We start from the raw sequence: 16674 nt of genomic DNA, 5'->3' as shown, positions 1-16674 counted from the left end.
AAAGATCCTGCAACAACGGAACCAACGGCGGTTGAAGAGAATTGTTCAATGTGACAGAAGCGCAGCCGGCCGAAGTGGCCGCGCGGTTCTGGCGCTGCAGTCTGGAACCGCGAGACCGCTACGGTCGCAGGTTCGAATCCTGCCTCGGGCATGGATGTGTGTGATGTCCTTAGGTTGGTTAGGTTTAAGTAGTTCTAAGTTCTAGGGGACTAATGACCTCAGCAGTTGAGTCCCATAGTGCTCAGAGCCATTTGAACCATTTGAACAGAAGCGCAACCCTTCCGCAATCTGCTGCAGATTTCAGTGCTGGGCGAGCAACTAGTGTCAGCCTGCGAACCAATCAACGAAACATCATCGATATGGGCTCTCGGATCCGAAGGCCCAGTCGTGTACCGTTGATGACTGCACGACTCGCCTGGACCCGTCAACACCGACATTGGACTGTTGATGACTGGAAACATGTTGCATGGTCAGACGTGCGGATGGGCGTGTACGGGTGTGGAAGCCACCTCATGAATCCATGGACCCTGCATGTCAACAGGGGACTGTTCAAGCTGGTGGAGGCATCCATTCATGTCCGTTGTGCATTCCGACGGACTTGGGCAATTCCAGCAGGACAATGCGACACCCCACACGTCCAAAATTGCTACAGAGTGGCTCCAGGGACACTCTTCTGAGTCTCAACACTTGAGCTGACCACCAAATTTCTCACACATGAACATTATTGAGGATATCTGGGATGATTTGCAACGTGCTGTTGAGAAGAGATCTCCACCCCGTCGTTCTCTTACGGATTTATGGCCAGTCCTGCAGGCTTCGTGGAGTCTGTTCCCTCCAGCACTACTTCATCTACATCTACATCTACATACATACTCCGCAATCCACCATACGGTGCGTGTCGGAGGGTACCTCGTACCACAAGTAGCATCTTCTCTCCATGTTCCACTCCGAAACAGAACGAGGGAAAAATGACTGTCTATATGCCTCTGTACGAGCCCTAGTCTCTCTTATCTTATCTTTTTGGTCTTTCCGCGAAATGTAAGTTGGCGGCAGTAAAATTGTACTGCAGTCAGCCTCAAATGCTGGTTCTCTAAATTTCCTCAGTAGCGATTCACGAAAAGAACGCCTCATTTCCTCTAGGAACTCCCACCCGAGTTCTTGAAGCATTTCCGTAACACTCGCGTGATGATCAAACCTACCAGTGACAAATCTAGCAGCCCGCCTCTCAATTGCTTCTATGTCCTCCCTCAATCCGACCTGGTAGGGATCCCAAACGCTCGAGCAGTACTCAAGAATAGGTCGTATTGGCGTTTTATAAGCGGTCTCCTTTACAGATGAACCACATCTTCCCAAAATTCTACCAATGAACCGAAGACGACTATCCGCCTTCCCCACAACTTCCATTACATGCCTGTCCCACTTCATGTCACTCTGCAATGTTACGCCCAAACATTTAATCGACGAGACTGTGTCAAGCACTACACTACTAAAGAAGTATTCAAAAATTACAGGATTCTTTTTCCTATTCAGACATTAGTCGAGTCCATGCCACGTCGTGTTGCGGAACTTCTACGTGCTCCCGGGGGCCCTACAGCTACACGATATTAGGCATGTGTACGAGTTTCTTTGGCTCTTCAGTGTATAAGGACCTTCTTCCATGATCATGAATGGAGCTGTTATTGATATACTTACCCATTTTGTACTTAGATGGTGCAATGGGAATCGCTAGTCCTTTAAGCAGTTTTTATAATGAACGCAATAATTGTTTTTAGTTGTTATTCTTATGGGCGTTTCAGAAGCTTGAATACTATGGCCATATTTTATGCACTTGATCGCCAAGACGTGACAACATAGCTGTGGACTGGATCTACATAAGTTTCAATCACGTGATTGTATCTGCTAGGTTATTTTTCTATATCTATTTGGCGCGAGCAGAGACGTACAGTATGGGCTGGCGCGTGGCAGGCTCGTTCCGCTGCCTAACAACGAGGCGCCGCTGGCGTGCCTGCGCTGCTCGCGGCACTCGCCGCGCTGTTGGAACAGCTGTTCCCGCGCAGCTGTCTGCACCGGCGCCATTGTCTGAGCAGCGCCACAGCCGCGCTTGCGAAACGCGATGCGCAGTCCGCAGCTCTCAACCTGCGTAACGCCCATTATTCTGGCTGGCAGAAGTCTGCACGCATCCTCAGGAAACGATTTCCACGGCCACTGCTAGGCCTGTAAACAAATACCCACTCTCGTGTCAACAAGAGACAGCCACAGTCACGGCAGTACACGGCAATCAAAACTCGAGGACACGGGCCAAGCGACGCTGGCTCGCAAAAGGATCACGTGCTTAAGTCCCACGTCGACCATAGACGTGCGTTTTAAATGTGTCGTTTGTGTGAGATCTGAACAATAACGAACACACTCGTACCATAAGTGGCATTCGAATATTTGCTAGGTTCCCTAAAAACGTTGACTGTAGTTCGTAGAGTACATTATATTGGAACATAAGTTGTTAAAGGGTGACGGAATGGATGATCTCCGGGTCCTAATTAAAAATAATAATAGGGAGGACAAATAAGAGAGTAGTGATTTACCACCAGAAGGGCACTCTTATTCATTGGTCTGAAGATGAGCACAGTTGTGGTCGAAACCGGTCACCGCAATAAATAATTTGTGATCAAGACTGTTTTTGATAGTAAATATTTTTAAAAATAAGAGTTTTTTTGCCTATCTAATTAAGAAAAGGATACGGTGGGAAGGTAATGGACGTTGTCAGGTGATGTAGCATAACGCATCAGCGAAATGCGAATTTCGCAGCGTTATCCGCAAGAACAAATGGCTCAAATGGCTCTGAGCGCTATAGGACTTAGCTTCTAAGGTCATCAGTCCGCTAGAACCTAGAACTACTTAAACCTAACTAACCTAAGGACATGACACACATCCATGCCCGAGGCAGGATTCGAACCTCCGACCGTAGCGGTCGCGCGGTTCCAGATTGTAGCGCCTAGAGCCGCTCGGTCACCCGGTCGGCCGCAAGAACAGAATCATCGTCTAACAGTTAGAGACATAAGATCCAGCCAGAGTCTCCGCTGCGACTTCAGGTCATCTGGAAGTGAGTGCACAAAATTCTCATTGTGAAGCAACATTTTCTGCTCGTCGCATTCTAACACTAAGACACTTTACTTGAAGACGCTAATGTAGACTTAATGTTACCTAGCGGCCCTCACTCTGGTCTGCCTAATCTCGAGAGAAGTGTCTGTTGGCTTTAAACTTCCTTGCAACATGTAAACTCCTCCTTGTCCTCCTCGGTCATTGTCCAGAGTTTCTGTGTACGCCGTCAGTGACCAATGTTTCAAAGAGATCAAATGAAAATGGAAATGCAGTGTGGCGAGGGACTCCCGTCGGGTAGACCGTTCGCCTCGTGCAAGTCTTTCGAGTTGACGCCACTTCGGCGACTTTCGTATCGATGGAGCTGAATTTATGATGACAAGGACAACACAACACCCAGTCCCTGAGCGGAGAAAATCTCCGACCCTGCCGGGAATCGAACCCGGGCCGGTTGGTATGACATTCCGTCGCTCTGACCACTCAGCTACCAGGAGCGAACAAAGAGATCAAATCAAAGTATATGGTTCCAGAGACATTTTCAAGACTCAAACATATAGGAAGTTCACATAAAGAATGAAGTGACGAATGAAAATTTGTACCACAGCCAGTATTTGAACCCGGGTTTCCTGCTCTCTAGGCAGACGCACTAATCACTACGCCACCCTGGCTCAGTGGCTTTGCAGAATGGCACGGACTGCCCCAGCACGACACCCTTTTCTATCCAAATTCCCATTCACGCCTCAGCCCAGAGTGGCGTAGTGGTTAGTGCATGTGCCTAGAGAGCAGGAGATCACAGTTCGAATCCCAGTGTTGGTATAAATTTCCATTTGTCGCTTCAGTGTGCATATGTGCATTTCAAAGAAATTTTTGAAAGTGAATGTGTGTATACAAATGGGGCGCCGTCATTGTGCTTATGAGTGCAGGTATCATAGCTATAGCCGGCCGGAGTGACCGAGCGGTTCTAGGCGCTTCAGTCTGGCACTGCGCGACCGCTACGGTCGCAGGTTCGAATCTTGCCTCGGGCATGGATGTGTGTGATGTCGTTAGGTTAGTTAGGTTTAAGTAGTTCTACGTCTAGGGGACTGATGACCTCAGATGTTAAGTCCCATAGTCCTTACAGCCATTTGAACTACTTTTTGTCATAGCTATAAAATTAATGTCACTAACACCATTAGTACAGGTTGACACTAGTATGGGTGCATATCACAGACGTTTTCTTTAATTTTGTATAGGAAGTCACCCGTCCTGGCTTCACACTAAATATCTACGGCTGAATGACTTGTCTGGCGTATCGGTTATAAATTTTATACACAAAGCTCTCTAATGGATCAGTCGGTCTATTAGTGAAAACCGCATCAAAATCTCTACAGTATTTCCCGAGATTGGGCTTCACGCACAGACAGAGAAATATGATGGGGGCACTTCATTATACGTATGGATAAGTAGTGATAGGTATGTACAGATTCTGGTCAAGCTTCACTGCTCTTTGAAGTTGCGGCGAATCACCTGTAGCTGACCAGCTCGTAGTTCCAGTCATTGCCACAAGATGTCTCTCCAAACGCCAATTAAAATAGAAAGAAATGACAATACACATACTGCACAGTGACGGAACGTCGGCATGTCATCTTGCAATGTTGTTTGTTATTCACTGAACGCGACTGATTGTCACAATCGTCAGTGGAGAAGATGCAGCTAGCTGCTAGGTAGACAGACCATGTTTCCTATGAACGCAGTGCTCTGTGGCGTACGACAGCCAGGATTTGAACCTGGGTTTCCTGCTCTCTAGGCAGACGCACTAATCACTACGCCACCCTGGCTCAGTGGCTTTGCAGAATGGCACGGACTGCCCCAGCACGACACCCTTTTCTATCCAAATTCCCATTCACGCCTCAGCCCAGAGTGGCGTAGTGGTTAGTGCATGTGCCTAGAGAGCAGGAGATCACAGTTCGAATCCCAGTGTTGGTATAAATTTCCATTTGTCGCTTCAGTCTGCATATGTGCATTTCAAAGAAATGTTTGAAAGTGAATGTGTATATACAAATGGGGTGCCGTAATTGTGCAGTGTGTTATTCAGTGAATAGCATGCACGATTTCTATTTGCCACATCATTGACAGTTCCTATACTGAGCACCTGCAATGAGTGTTAAAAACATAGGGAGATGTTCCATCCACTGATGTGTGTCTGTTTCCTGTATGTCTTGTAGCTAGCGTGCAGTTGTCTTGTGGATTTCCATTCACAATGCATTAGACACCCCATATTTTATTGCAGTGTGCAGATTTATTGTCATATTCCAAATAATGAGGCTGAAAATATTACGATTACTATATAAAGGGTAAGCACTTCCGGTGTTTCAGAAGACCACTGAGCAAAAACTGCTAGACATACAGAATGAGGGTACATGCAGTGGATAGAGCATCTCTGCAGTTTCGAGTTCAGTGAATAGCATGCACGATTTCTATTTGCCACATCATTGACTACTACACTGAGCACCTGTAATGTGAGTTAAAAACATGGAGAGATGTTCCATCCACTGATGTGTGTCTGTTGCCTGTATGTCTTGTAGCTAGCGTGCAGTTGTCTTCTGGAAACATGGAAGTACTTATGAATAACACTCCGTCAGTAACATCAGCTGGACTTGCAACAGTATAATCTGTCTGCTCTCTTGCCGATGTGGCTGAACACTGTCTAAGTTTAGCGTGATGAATCGTCCTAGACGCCAGAGACTGACGGTCGCTTTTCTCCGGCCCACAGCAGCATGCGGTCAGGGGAGGTGTTCGCCTGTTCGCCGGACGACGCGGCGGACTGCGACAGCGTCGGCGTCGACGTGGGCGGCGCCGTCTGGCCGGACGACGATGAGGAGCTGGAGCTGGACGTCGAGCTGGAGGTGGACGACGCCTCCATGGAGTCCGGCGGCAAGCGCGGCAAGATGCGCCAAGGTAAGACTCGCGCCACCACTCTGCCCAAGGACAACTGATCTGTTATTGTTATATCGTTTGAACCCCAAAACAGCACCTACAAGCATCGGATAGCTCCTCCTTCTTCCGTCTTTCGAATAGTTGACAGCTCTCCACTTTGATCTATTAGAATCTAATTTCGTCATTTCAGAATAATCGGAAACTTCTGCTTTACATATACGAGAAGCTCGCCAGATCGTGAAGGCCCAAGAGATGTCTACTTACTGTCTGGCCACCGTGTTATCCTCCGCCTTGTGATGTCATGTGGATGCGGTGTGGAGGCGCCATATTGTCAGCACTTCGCTCTCCCGGTCGTTTCGTAAACTTTCCAGACCGTACAGCCGCTACTACTCGGTCATGTAGCTCATCAGCTGACATCACGAGGCTGCAGACACCCCGTAGCTGTCCTTCGACCAAGAAAATAATCCTTGGCAGTGGCAGGAATCGAACTCGGGTTCTCCGCATGGCAGCCATCTACGCTGACAACTCAGCTACGGAGGCGGACTGCATTACGTACAGCTTGCTTTCAAGACGTCAGTCGCGCTCTATCTCGGGTTATCTTCTCTTATAATGTTCCTTCCAGATGATTTTGGAGGAACTGGTTGTGTTGTATTAGGTGATCAATCCACTAGTGTCCACTTCGCTGTTGTTCTCCTAAACGACCTGTCTTCCCCAATTATTTGCAGAATTTCCTAGTTTATGATTTTATCTGTTCACTTTACTTTTAACAGGCGTCTCCAGCACCATATCTCGAACGCTTCAAGAGATTTCGTCTCATTGTTACCTACAGCCGTATCATCCTATCCTCCAAAAGCAGCTCGTACCACCTGTTTCTTCCCTTCAATTCTCACTTTTTTCTTTCATTCATAGACATTGCTTTCCTTCTTTAATTCCTTGCTTTATGCCTTCTTTGCTTTTATTGTTTTTTTAAGTCCTCTAATTTTAACACTCGTGTCTTCTGGTTTCTTATAGCACGCGACTATTTCTACCTTTTATCGTTCAACTCCCATTTTGTACGTATCCATTAGTACTGTGTCCATAACTTGTAACACTCTTTGGAGATTTGTTTCATCTGGAGCTATCACCGCTATGTCATCCGCAAATCTATTCTTTCTCCATTTATTCTGATACCTGTACAGCGTTATTTGCACTCGTGTGTTGCCATATTCTGTGCAGATGTTGAATAGAAATGGGGACAGATTGCGTCCTTGTGCAACGCCCTTAGGTATTTTAATTTTTTTTGTGTATTTCTTCCTTTTATCATCGCTGTTTGTTCTTTGCGTGGATCTCGTTACCTGTCCAGAACTCCCTTCTGTCAGTTGTTTGCTCGTGAACAAATGAGTCTACCTTATGTCTGTAAGCAGTCTGAGCAGCTGCCGGTGGGTCAACAGACTTTTCCGTCATACCCTTTTAGGTGTTATGTAATCGTTTGGTCTTTCGGTTATCACTTATGAGGTGGCCGAATTTATTGGCTAATTGTCAGTCATCCGTTCATGTCACATGATCGTAAAATTTCAGACATCTTTTCCTTTCAATGGAAATATCGCGTGATGGAACATGGGTCAGCTGAGTTTTGTGTAAATCCATCTTCGGTCCGAATAATTTCCTCAAAATCTGGAAGGGAGCGTTGGGGATAGGGGTGGGGGCGGGGGCGGGGACCAGGTCGTCTTCTAATGTGGAAATATGTATATTGTTCCTGTGGTCTAACGTAAATTAATTATACCCTCCAAAACAATGAATTACGAATTCAATGGCTACTAAATGGAACATGAATCACAACTAATTTTTTATTCCGTTAAATTGTCTCGTAAAACATGTGGCAAGCAATAACAATATGTAAGAAACCTTTGTACATAAACTTCCCAGAAAAGTTTGCTCAAAAACAGCCATTGATAACACCTTGATTCAGGATTATGGAGACAAACAGCTGTAATGATGACAGTTCATGTTTTCTCAAGTTGCAAAAAATATAGGTATTCGGAAGAAACGAAAAACCGAAGCCATTGTACCGAATGTGTTCTCTACAACCAATATCGCCCTAAACAATCGAAGATTAAAAATTCTTCCTTTTGAACCTGAACCGTGACATCCGTAGTACGGTTTCACATAGTTTTTTTCTGAAATGTAAACCCTGTCGTCTGCCACGAAAGCACATGGTGGAGCCTTTGTTCTCCAGGTAAGCAATCAGCTTGTGACAAGTTCACTTTCTTTAAATTAATTCACTTATGGTTCTGTTCTTCAAAGCACCTCCATCTGAAATTCTTCCTCGGCAGCCAATATTTGGGTAAAAACTTTGTAGCAGCCATCAACGACAGCGATCAGCACAATCGTAATCGCCCGTTTGTAATTGTAAAATTTGCTCAGACTAACGACAGAGCACTGCAAGACTATATGCTTTCCATCAACAGCTCCCACACCATCGGGGAAGTAAATCACCTGTGAGAACACACATCCTTCTTCACACCAGTCGTTTTCAGTTACCGGCATCTGAAAGAAAGCAGTCTGATTTCATGTTTTGAAGATTTGACAATGAGAGGAGTGTGTGGGAAGGGAAAATTTCTGGCCCTTCTACTACACCGTATCTTTCACAGAAAAAAATTAGGCGAATGGATGGGAAGCAAGATAACTACCGTGTCAGTTCCTAACTGCTCAAGAAAATTTTGCAAAAGAAGGAAGACAAGGTATTGATGAATCCATACTCTGTGGTCAGTGTGCGGCATGCATGCGAAGGAAAATGCACAAATGCAGGGGCAATGAGGAAACTAAAAGTGACCCACCTCTCGCTTCAAGCAAAATTAGACTTCTACAAGAGTACGGAATCGTCAACGTGTGGTTGTGTCAACGGCATCAACAATTAGTGTTGATTCCCCTGTTAAATTCGTAAGCAACAGATATACTGAAGACACAGACCAAGTAAAGTCGTGCTTTTTGATTATGTATGTTCAGTTCTTGAAATAAAATGAATGAAAAATCGGTAAAATACGTATTTAACTATATTTTTGATTTAGTTACCTTTTCATAATCCTTCAAGATTTCCACTAGTGACCAACAAACTCCAGGTATTATTTGAGATATAGCCTGCTTCAAAATGCGAAATAAATACGCAAGGCTCTGAAATAAATCTCCCGTAGCCAAAAAATCAAGAATAAATGCGTCTTTGGTTGACTGTAACTGCTTTCGTGAAAGTTGTAACTTTTTTTAAAACAAATTTGCTACCACATCTTCCAGAATGTCAAAATCGTCGGATGGATGATCTCCGAGTGAAGTTACGGGCACCAGAGCCGTGTTTCATATTCCGCTCCCGTTGCAGGTTATTCCCATCAGTTCTTCTGTGATATATTTTCGTCCACCTACGACGACGACGCCTTTCTTTTCGTTTGCATGAACTTTCGAGTATTAATAGCGCAACACTACATATCAGTACTGTTACCTTTCACCATACATAATGGTGCCGGCGATGCCAATGGACTACGATAATTGTTTGTCGCCATTGTGGGAAGAGACTTTAACAAGAAATGAAAATGCAAATACTGTTGCGAAACACCGTAGAAAACACCTTTCCAACAGAAAGAGTGTCAGTGTTCACGAATCTTGGGACTGGCTTTACAGTTTCGTGAGCATAGCTCGTCAGCTGTAAAGGTGGCCAAATGGTCATACCAGTCACTGGACTCGCGATGGGAAGGACGGCGTCTCGAATCCTGCTCAGGTCATCCAGATGTAGGTCATCTGCGATTTCTTCCCTGAATAGTTGTAGGTGAATTCCAGGATGTTTCCTCTGAAATGACACTGTCGATTTTCCGTACCATCCTTTTCCAATCTGAGCTTGTGATCCATCTCTAAAGGCCTCATCGTCGATGCGACGTTAAACTCCAATCTCCTTCCTTCATCCACAAATGTGCGCTCTGCTTCCTTGCGAATGGTCGAAAACGGATACAGTGAAAAAAATGTGCATAGCTTGTGTAGCGATTACATCATTCTGTCTCTGAAGTATCGCCAGCTACTATTATGTCCACACTTGAATGGCGTGCGAGTCACGTACCATCCATTTTCCATACAAGTCATATGTGTCAACAGAAGATTGTTCCTTTCCAACAATAAAATGACTTAACGCCTCTGGTTTTTATGTTGGCATCGGAGGTAAAGTGGTGACTGAGAAATGGCTGTTTACTTTGTGTAGCACGCACTCGCCGATCTTGTGGCTAGGTCACAAGAAGGGACGGACGCATGTTGGTGCTCACTGGCAAAGGTCCGAGAATTTATCACGCACACTCTGTACACACGCTAATCAGTTTCTGTGTCGGTCGGTCAGTGCTGCGGCACGGAAGAAAGCAGTTCGTTAGCAGCCGAGGAACTTCGGTGAAATGCCTTGTCCTTTACTTTTGTTGCAATGTAATTTAGTTTGTGCAGCCTCTGCAGGAGGAATTATTCTGTTCTTTACACGAACCTTCCGCACATATATGGAACACAACCTTAATTATTAAACTGTAATAACACACTGCTGAAGAGAGTGAAAGAGACTAGTAATTACACACATCATGATATCATAACCGTAATAGATACTCTGCAAATGTTCTTGTTATCTTAAGAGCCGTTCTGTGTTTAATTATATTAATTTTATCGAACCTGACGACTAGCTTTATGAGGATTACTCAAAATTCACGCATTTTCTAACGTTAAAAATTCGATATCATTTGTTTCTTTCACGATTTTATGGCCCTTCATTTTTACAGGTTTTTGATATTCCCTTAAGTGGTCATTCTTGTAAAACACTCGCCAGAGCGGTTCTTGAGTACTGTTCGCCAGTATGGAGTCTTGAAGACTTGAATAAAAGAAAATTCACGAGCAGGGTTAAAGTTCCAAGATCTTACATTCCACGGATGTAAATATATTGGTTTCTCTCACATGTATCTCATTGATATTCATCATGACAGGGATATTTAGTCGGGCTTACATAAACGCGCACCAATAGGGATTCTTCCCGCGGACTCCTGCGGAATGTAATTCAAAGGAGGTCAAACGATATCGATACATATCCGCTGCCTCGTGTTGTGCGCTTGTGTAGTACCGATTTAGGTGAGAGACTAATAACCATGCTGTTGAATCCCTCGGAAACCCCGATCATCATCTGATTTATATGCAGGAAAAGTCGGGTGAAATTGCGAATATAACCTTTAAACCTGTTGTTGGGGACTGGAAGGATCATATGACACAGACTTCTTACAACTGTGTAACTTGAAGCAAAATATATTATTTTAATGTTATGTACTAAAATGCCTTGTTAGAAAAAAAAATTCAGATAAGATGACGAACAAGGTCAGCTAACATGACTAACTAAGGCAAAGATTTACTTAAACAAGAGGCTACAAGGGATAAGCAAATGAAAATGAGATAGATGGAGGAAAGTAAATAAACTCTTTATAATTTCAAAAGTAACCGCCATTGCTGCTAATACATTTACCTCCCTGTGAGACAAGACGGTCAATGCCTTCATGGAAACATGTTTGCGTTTTCCTGCGTTACCATGATGGTACCCATTTTGCACCCCTTCGTCCAAAGCAAAACAACGGCCCCAAATGTCTTTTTCAGGGCTCCAAAAATATGGAAATCTCATGGGGAGAGATCAAGACTCTATGGAGGGTGTCACAGGGCACTTCAGAGATACTTCTGCAGCGTATAACTGCGTACGCTTTCCCGGTCAGAGTCAGTTGACATAAAAGTTTTCTGAGTATGGTCGCCGCGTCATAATGTAATAAAAAAACCGACTGTAATGGAGAACCCAACGTTGGCAAATAGACACAGAGAAAGGGCACTGTAACCATGGTCGAAACGCTGGTTTCTCCACTACAGTTTGTTACATTACGAAGCGGTACCGTAACTAGAAAACTTTTACGTCTTCTGCAGCGTAGTCGAAACAACCGTGGAAACGTGGGAGTGTTTTGAACGTTCTTTACGAATATCACACTAAAATACTTACTGTTATACGTTATCCCTTGCGAAGTACGTCAAAAACTCACATACAATGGGCTTCAACACTTTTGCTTACGAAAAAATATACAGATTGCGGGATGAAATGTTTGGTCCTGACACATACGGCTAGTCGCTAAAGCTTCGTGATGATGTAAACACTGTCCGTCCACCTAACGTCATGTTCGTGAATTATCAAATTCGTCATCTCATCCTCTTCGACATCTTACACGAAATTCCCCTACACGGATGTGGCTGTGAGAACGGAACAGTTGGCTCAGTAACTTGTTAATGATTTTCATCAGTTTGAGATAGTACTTATTAAGCGTATGAGTTTATATGCAACCTGTACTTTTCATAACATGGCTTAAAAGTTGCAAACTGAAGTGCAAATTTTTCCGCAGATTCGTGGGACAGCTCCGGATCGGAAGGGGGCCCCTCGTCCCGCAAGCAGACACCTCGGCCCCGTCGCAAGGGCAGCCTCGGCAGCAGCGGAGGCGGCGGGGGCGGCGGTGGTGGCGGCGGCGGCGGGGGCGGCGCAGGTGGCGGCCGGCGGCGCAAGTCGGGCATTTCTGCCAGGGAACGTAACCTGCGCAGGCTCGAAAGCAACGAGCGAGAGCGCATGCGCATGCACTCGCTCAACGATGCATTCGAGGTGAGTGGCTGAGCAATGTGGCTTGTAGGCAAGTCGTTTAAAGACTTAACTGCCATGAGGCAATGAGTGAGTAAGAATACATGTTCTTAATCGAGTTGCAATTCGCTTCCCGCACAAGGAATGACTTGCTTATCAACCAGGTCCGGTCTAATTGATCACAGGGACGTCACAAAAGTGAAGTAACGTTGAATCTGGGTTCGATGGGAGAGGGTGTGTAGACAGTAACGCGACGAGGCATTTCATAAAACGTCTTCAAAATAATGTCCTGAAAACCGCTCTACCATTCGGCATGTGGCAGTATACTGCCATGGCGTTCCAACTACATGTGGCCATACTGAAATCCTTTAATTCCGCAGTACAGAATGCGCTATTATGAAACTTCATGGCAGATTAAAATTGTTTTTCGACCAAGCCCATTGCTTGTTTTTGAAGTTTTATTTACCTTTGAGTTCATCTTTCCAACTTACAGAGCCGCCTTTCGCAAGTTATTAAATAAATTAAAATGCAAATTTCATTGACGTTAACTATAATATTTAAATAAGTACAATGGTCAAAAAGTCTGGTAATCAAAATAAAAGAGCACACACACACAAACTGCCCACTTTTCACACCGTTTTAATTTGTCAGTGAGCTCCAGAGGCAGCTGGTCAGAGACGTGATGGAGAATATAACTTCAGTCGGAAATATTTTACCAGGTAGGGAAGGGTAGATTGGTTGGCTGATTTAACCAGGGATACAAAACGACGGTCTCCTGGTCCCTTGCTGCCCACATCTAAATTTATTCTATTGTGCGCTATCTCCCAGCCAGTAGGTAGTAGAGTAGTACGAGACCCTTCACTAGGTTTTTTTCTTAGACACAGTCTCTTCAGGAATTAATGACCCAAATATTTTGTGCCTTTTGGGCATCCAGTCCTTCACACTGGAAGATTAAATGTGACGCAGTTTCGTCTCCCGCACTACATAGTCTGCATTTAGGGGCTTCTTTCTCTATACCCATTGTGTGCATGCTTTTCCTGAAGTTTCCATGGTAAGTCATTAGATCTATCATAACTTTAATCTGTCTTTTCTATTCAGGCCCAAGCTTCCTACGTTTTGGTTTTCTGTTTCCAATTTACTACATACTACCTCGTGATCCAGCCACGTAGTTCGGATTTACCATCGGCTTAGTGACTGTTAAGACAGGTTCCGGACCAAGAAATGAAGTCATCGCCCATGCAGTGGCCACCCTGCGTAAATGATGACGCAAGTAAACATCGGACTGTTCACGACTGTCCTGTATTAAAGTGTAAATTTCTCTGTACTCTCTCATAGACTGACCACATACGACATGGTTGATGACGATTCTCAGCCAATGAAAACGTTAAGCTCTGAGACTCCATTTATTATATTCAAAATAGTATCCTTTTTGTTGACACTAGATTCATACTTCCCCTTTTCTCCTGTCTTCATTAACAACACACACACACACTCACACACACACACACGAATCTTCCTGACAAATTAAAATTGTGTGCCGGCTTGACACATACCCCTAATCCTGCCCATCAGTGAGAATTTTCTTATCAACTGAGTTATCCGGACACGATGAACTGCTTGGTTCGCGTCCCGGCCCGACACACAGTTTTAATCTGTCAGTAAGTTTCAAAAGAGCGCACATTCCGCTGTAGAGGGAAAGATTCCTTCTGGAACTTAATCTGGGTAACCGAAACTAAATTATTACATTCTAATTTAGTAGACGACTAGCTTCCATTCAGTGTTGTTGTTGTTGCTGAGGTCTGCAGCCCTCTTTGCTATTCAATCCTGTGCAAAGTTATTCGTCTCTGGAAACTACTGCAACCTTCCTTCCGTATCTCTTTACTGTATTCAGTTCTTGGTCTCCCTGTACGATTTTCCCCCCACACTTCCCTCCAATACTTAACTGGTGGTACCTTTGTAATCTTACCGTCCCACACATCACTATTAAAATTCTCTGCCTTTGCACAAATTTTGAAAGCTTCGAGAGGGGTAATATATACAAAAGAATAACTTTTTAGTTATCTTCATAATCCCGTTGTTGTTGTTGTTGTTGTTGTTGTTGGCTCAAAGTCTTATCTAGGGGTACATTCTTGCAGCTGAAATTTCGATTTTGTAGGTTCTTGATGACTAAATAACTGATGAAGATGCGCCTGTATTATTCTTGAATTTTTATTCCAAAGAGTTTACAAAGCAAAAGAGTTTACAAACTTTTTTTACCAAAGAAGATTCTTCACCAAGTTATATCATTATTTTATAAATCAGAAATAAATTTAATAATTAGAGTTAGATTGTACAATTAATAATATGAATTTCAAGTATACCAGAAATCTCGTAATTTCAAATATTTTTATAAAAGAAGAGTAATTTTAACTGTTAGTACATATCGATTGTAACACATTAATTTCTTTTTTATACATTTTAGCCTGAAATATGATACACGGTATACAAATTCATATGAATTCTTTTCATTTACATCCATACTCCGCAAGCCACCTATCCACTTTTAATGAAACACCTGAGATAATTTTAACCTATGAAACAATCGATAGTATGCATGGTGTCGGTTATCTCTATAAAAAAAGATAATGTTAGAAGATGATGTTTCATTATACCTTGATGTCCCAGGGGGGGGGGGGGGGGGGGTGCTCTGAGCACTATGGGACTCAACTGCTGTGGTCATCAGTCCCCTAGAACTTAGAAGTACTTAAACCTAACTAACCTAAGGACATCACACACATCCATGCCCGAGGCAGGATTCGAACCTGCGACCGTAGCAGTCGCACGGTTCCGGACTGCGCGCCTAGAACCGCGAGACCACCGCGGCCGGCTCCCTTGTTTTAGTCAAGTTGTGCTACAAATTTCTTTTCTCCACAATTCTGTTCAGTATTTCCTCTTTTACTTACGCGAACCTTCAGCATTTCTCTGTAGCTCCAGATTTCAAAAGCTTCTACTCTCTTATTGTATAAACTGTTTATCGTCCATGTACCACTTTCATATATGGCTAAACTCCATGCAAGTCCTGCTCCTCCTGCCACCGAAGTTCACTAATTCCCACTACATCTAAATTCAATCTATCCACTTCTATTTTTCAATTTTCTAATCTGCCTACCCGATTACGTTTTCTAACATTCCATGCTCTGATCCGTGGAACGCCAGTTATGTTTCTCCAGATGACGACATCCTCCTGAGTTGTCCACGCCCGGAGATACGAATGGGGGACTAATTTATCTCCGGAATACTTTGCCCAAGAGGATACCATCATCATTTAACAATACCGTACAGCTCTATGCCCATGGAAAAAATTATGGCTGTAGTTTCCCCTTGCTTTCAACCGTTCGCAGTACCAACACAGCAAGGCTATTTTGTGTGATGTTACAAGACCAGATCAGTCAATCACCCAGTATGTTGCCCCTGCGACTATTGAAAAGACTGCTGTACCTCTTCAGGAACCACACGTTTGTCTGGCCTCTCAACAGATAACCACTCCGTTGTGGTTGCACCTGCGGTGCGTCTATCTGTATCGTTGAGGCAGGCAGGCAACTTCACCAACGGGAAGATATACTGTTCTTGGTCAGTACAAACAAGACTTTTTTTTTTGTAATTTGGGAGACTGAATCCAAAGGATACTTTCCACCCAACAACTGATTATGAGGTTTACCACTGTATTCACTTCTAATGTTATCGACAACGGGCGGAAGCGTAGTTGCGATAGATACGAAATGTGTGCAGTCGGTGGTCTGCTGCATTTACCGAATGGAGAAACGTATGACCCTGATTTAAACTCGCCTCTGTACGCCAGTATACAATCCATCGTTGTACTTCCTGCGTCGACCAAGTTCGCTATCGTCTTCAACACGTTTTAGCATTAACGCCTCAGCTTCCGCAACGCTGCTGCATTTATGGTAATAGTGCTGTAACTGAGCGAGTTGGCTCTGTGGTTAGTGCACTGGACTCATATTCGGGAGGACGACGGTTCAAACCCGCGTCCGGCC

General features: G+C 44.2%; 1 protein-coding gene across 3 annotated transcripts in view; it reads left to right on the top strand.

Moving 5' to 3' along the window:
- Positions 1–16674, top strand: part of LOC124775092 (protein dimmed-like) — a 302754-nt gene that overhangs the window by 276479 nt on the left and 9601 nt on the right. For 2 of the 3 annotated variants that reach the window (XM_047249902.1, XM_047249903.1), the window contains 2 exons: positions 5846–6030; positions 12417–12667. In XM_047249902.1, coding sequence (XP_047105858.1) covers positions 5850–6030; positions 12417–12667 — 432 coding nt within the window. In that variant the 5' untranslated portion in view covers positions 5846–5849. The remainder of the gene's footprint in view (positions 1–5845; positions 6031–12416; positions 12668–16674) is intronic. The other variant, XM_047249904.1, reaches the window with a different exon arrangement.

The sequence above is a fragment of the Schistocerca piceifrons genome, chromosome 2 (assembly GCF_021461385.2).
Source record: "Schistocerca piceifrons isolate TAMUIC-IGC-003096 chromosome 2, iqSchPice1.1, whole genome shotgun sequence".
Classification (NCBI taxonomy): domain Eukaryota; kingdom Metazoa; phylum Arthropoda; class Insecta; order Orthoptera; family Acrididae; genus Schistocerca; species Schistocerca piceifrons.
This window is presented reverse-complemented; position numbering and strand designations above follow the sequence as displayed.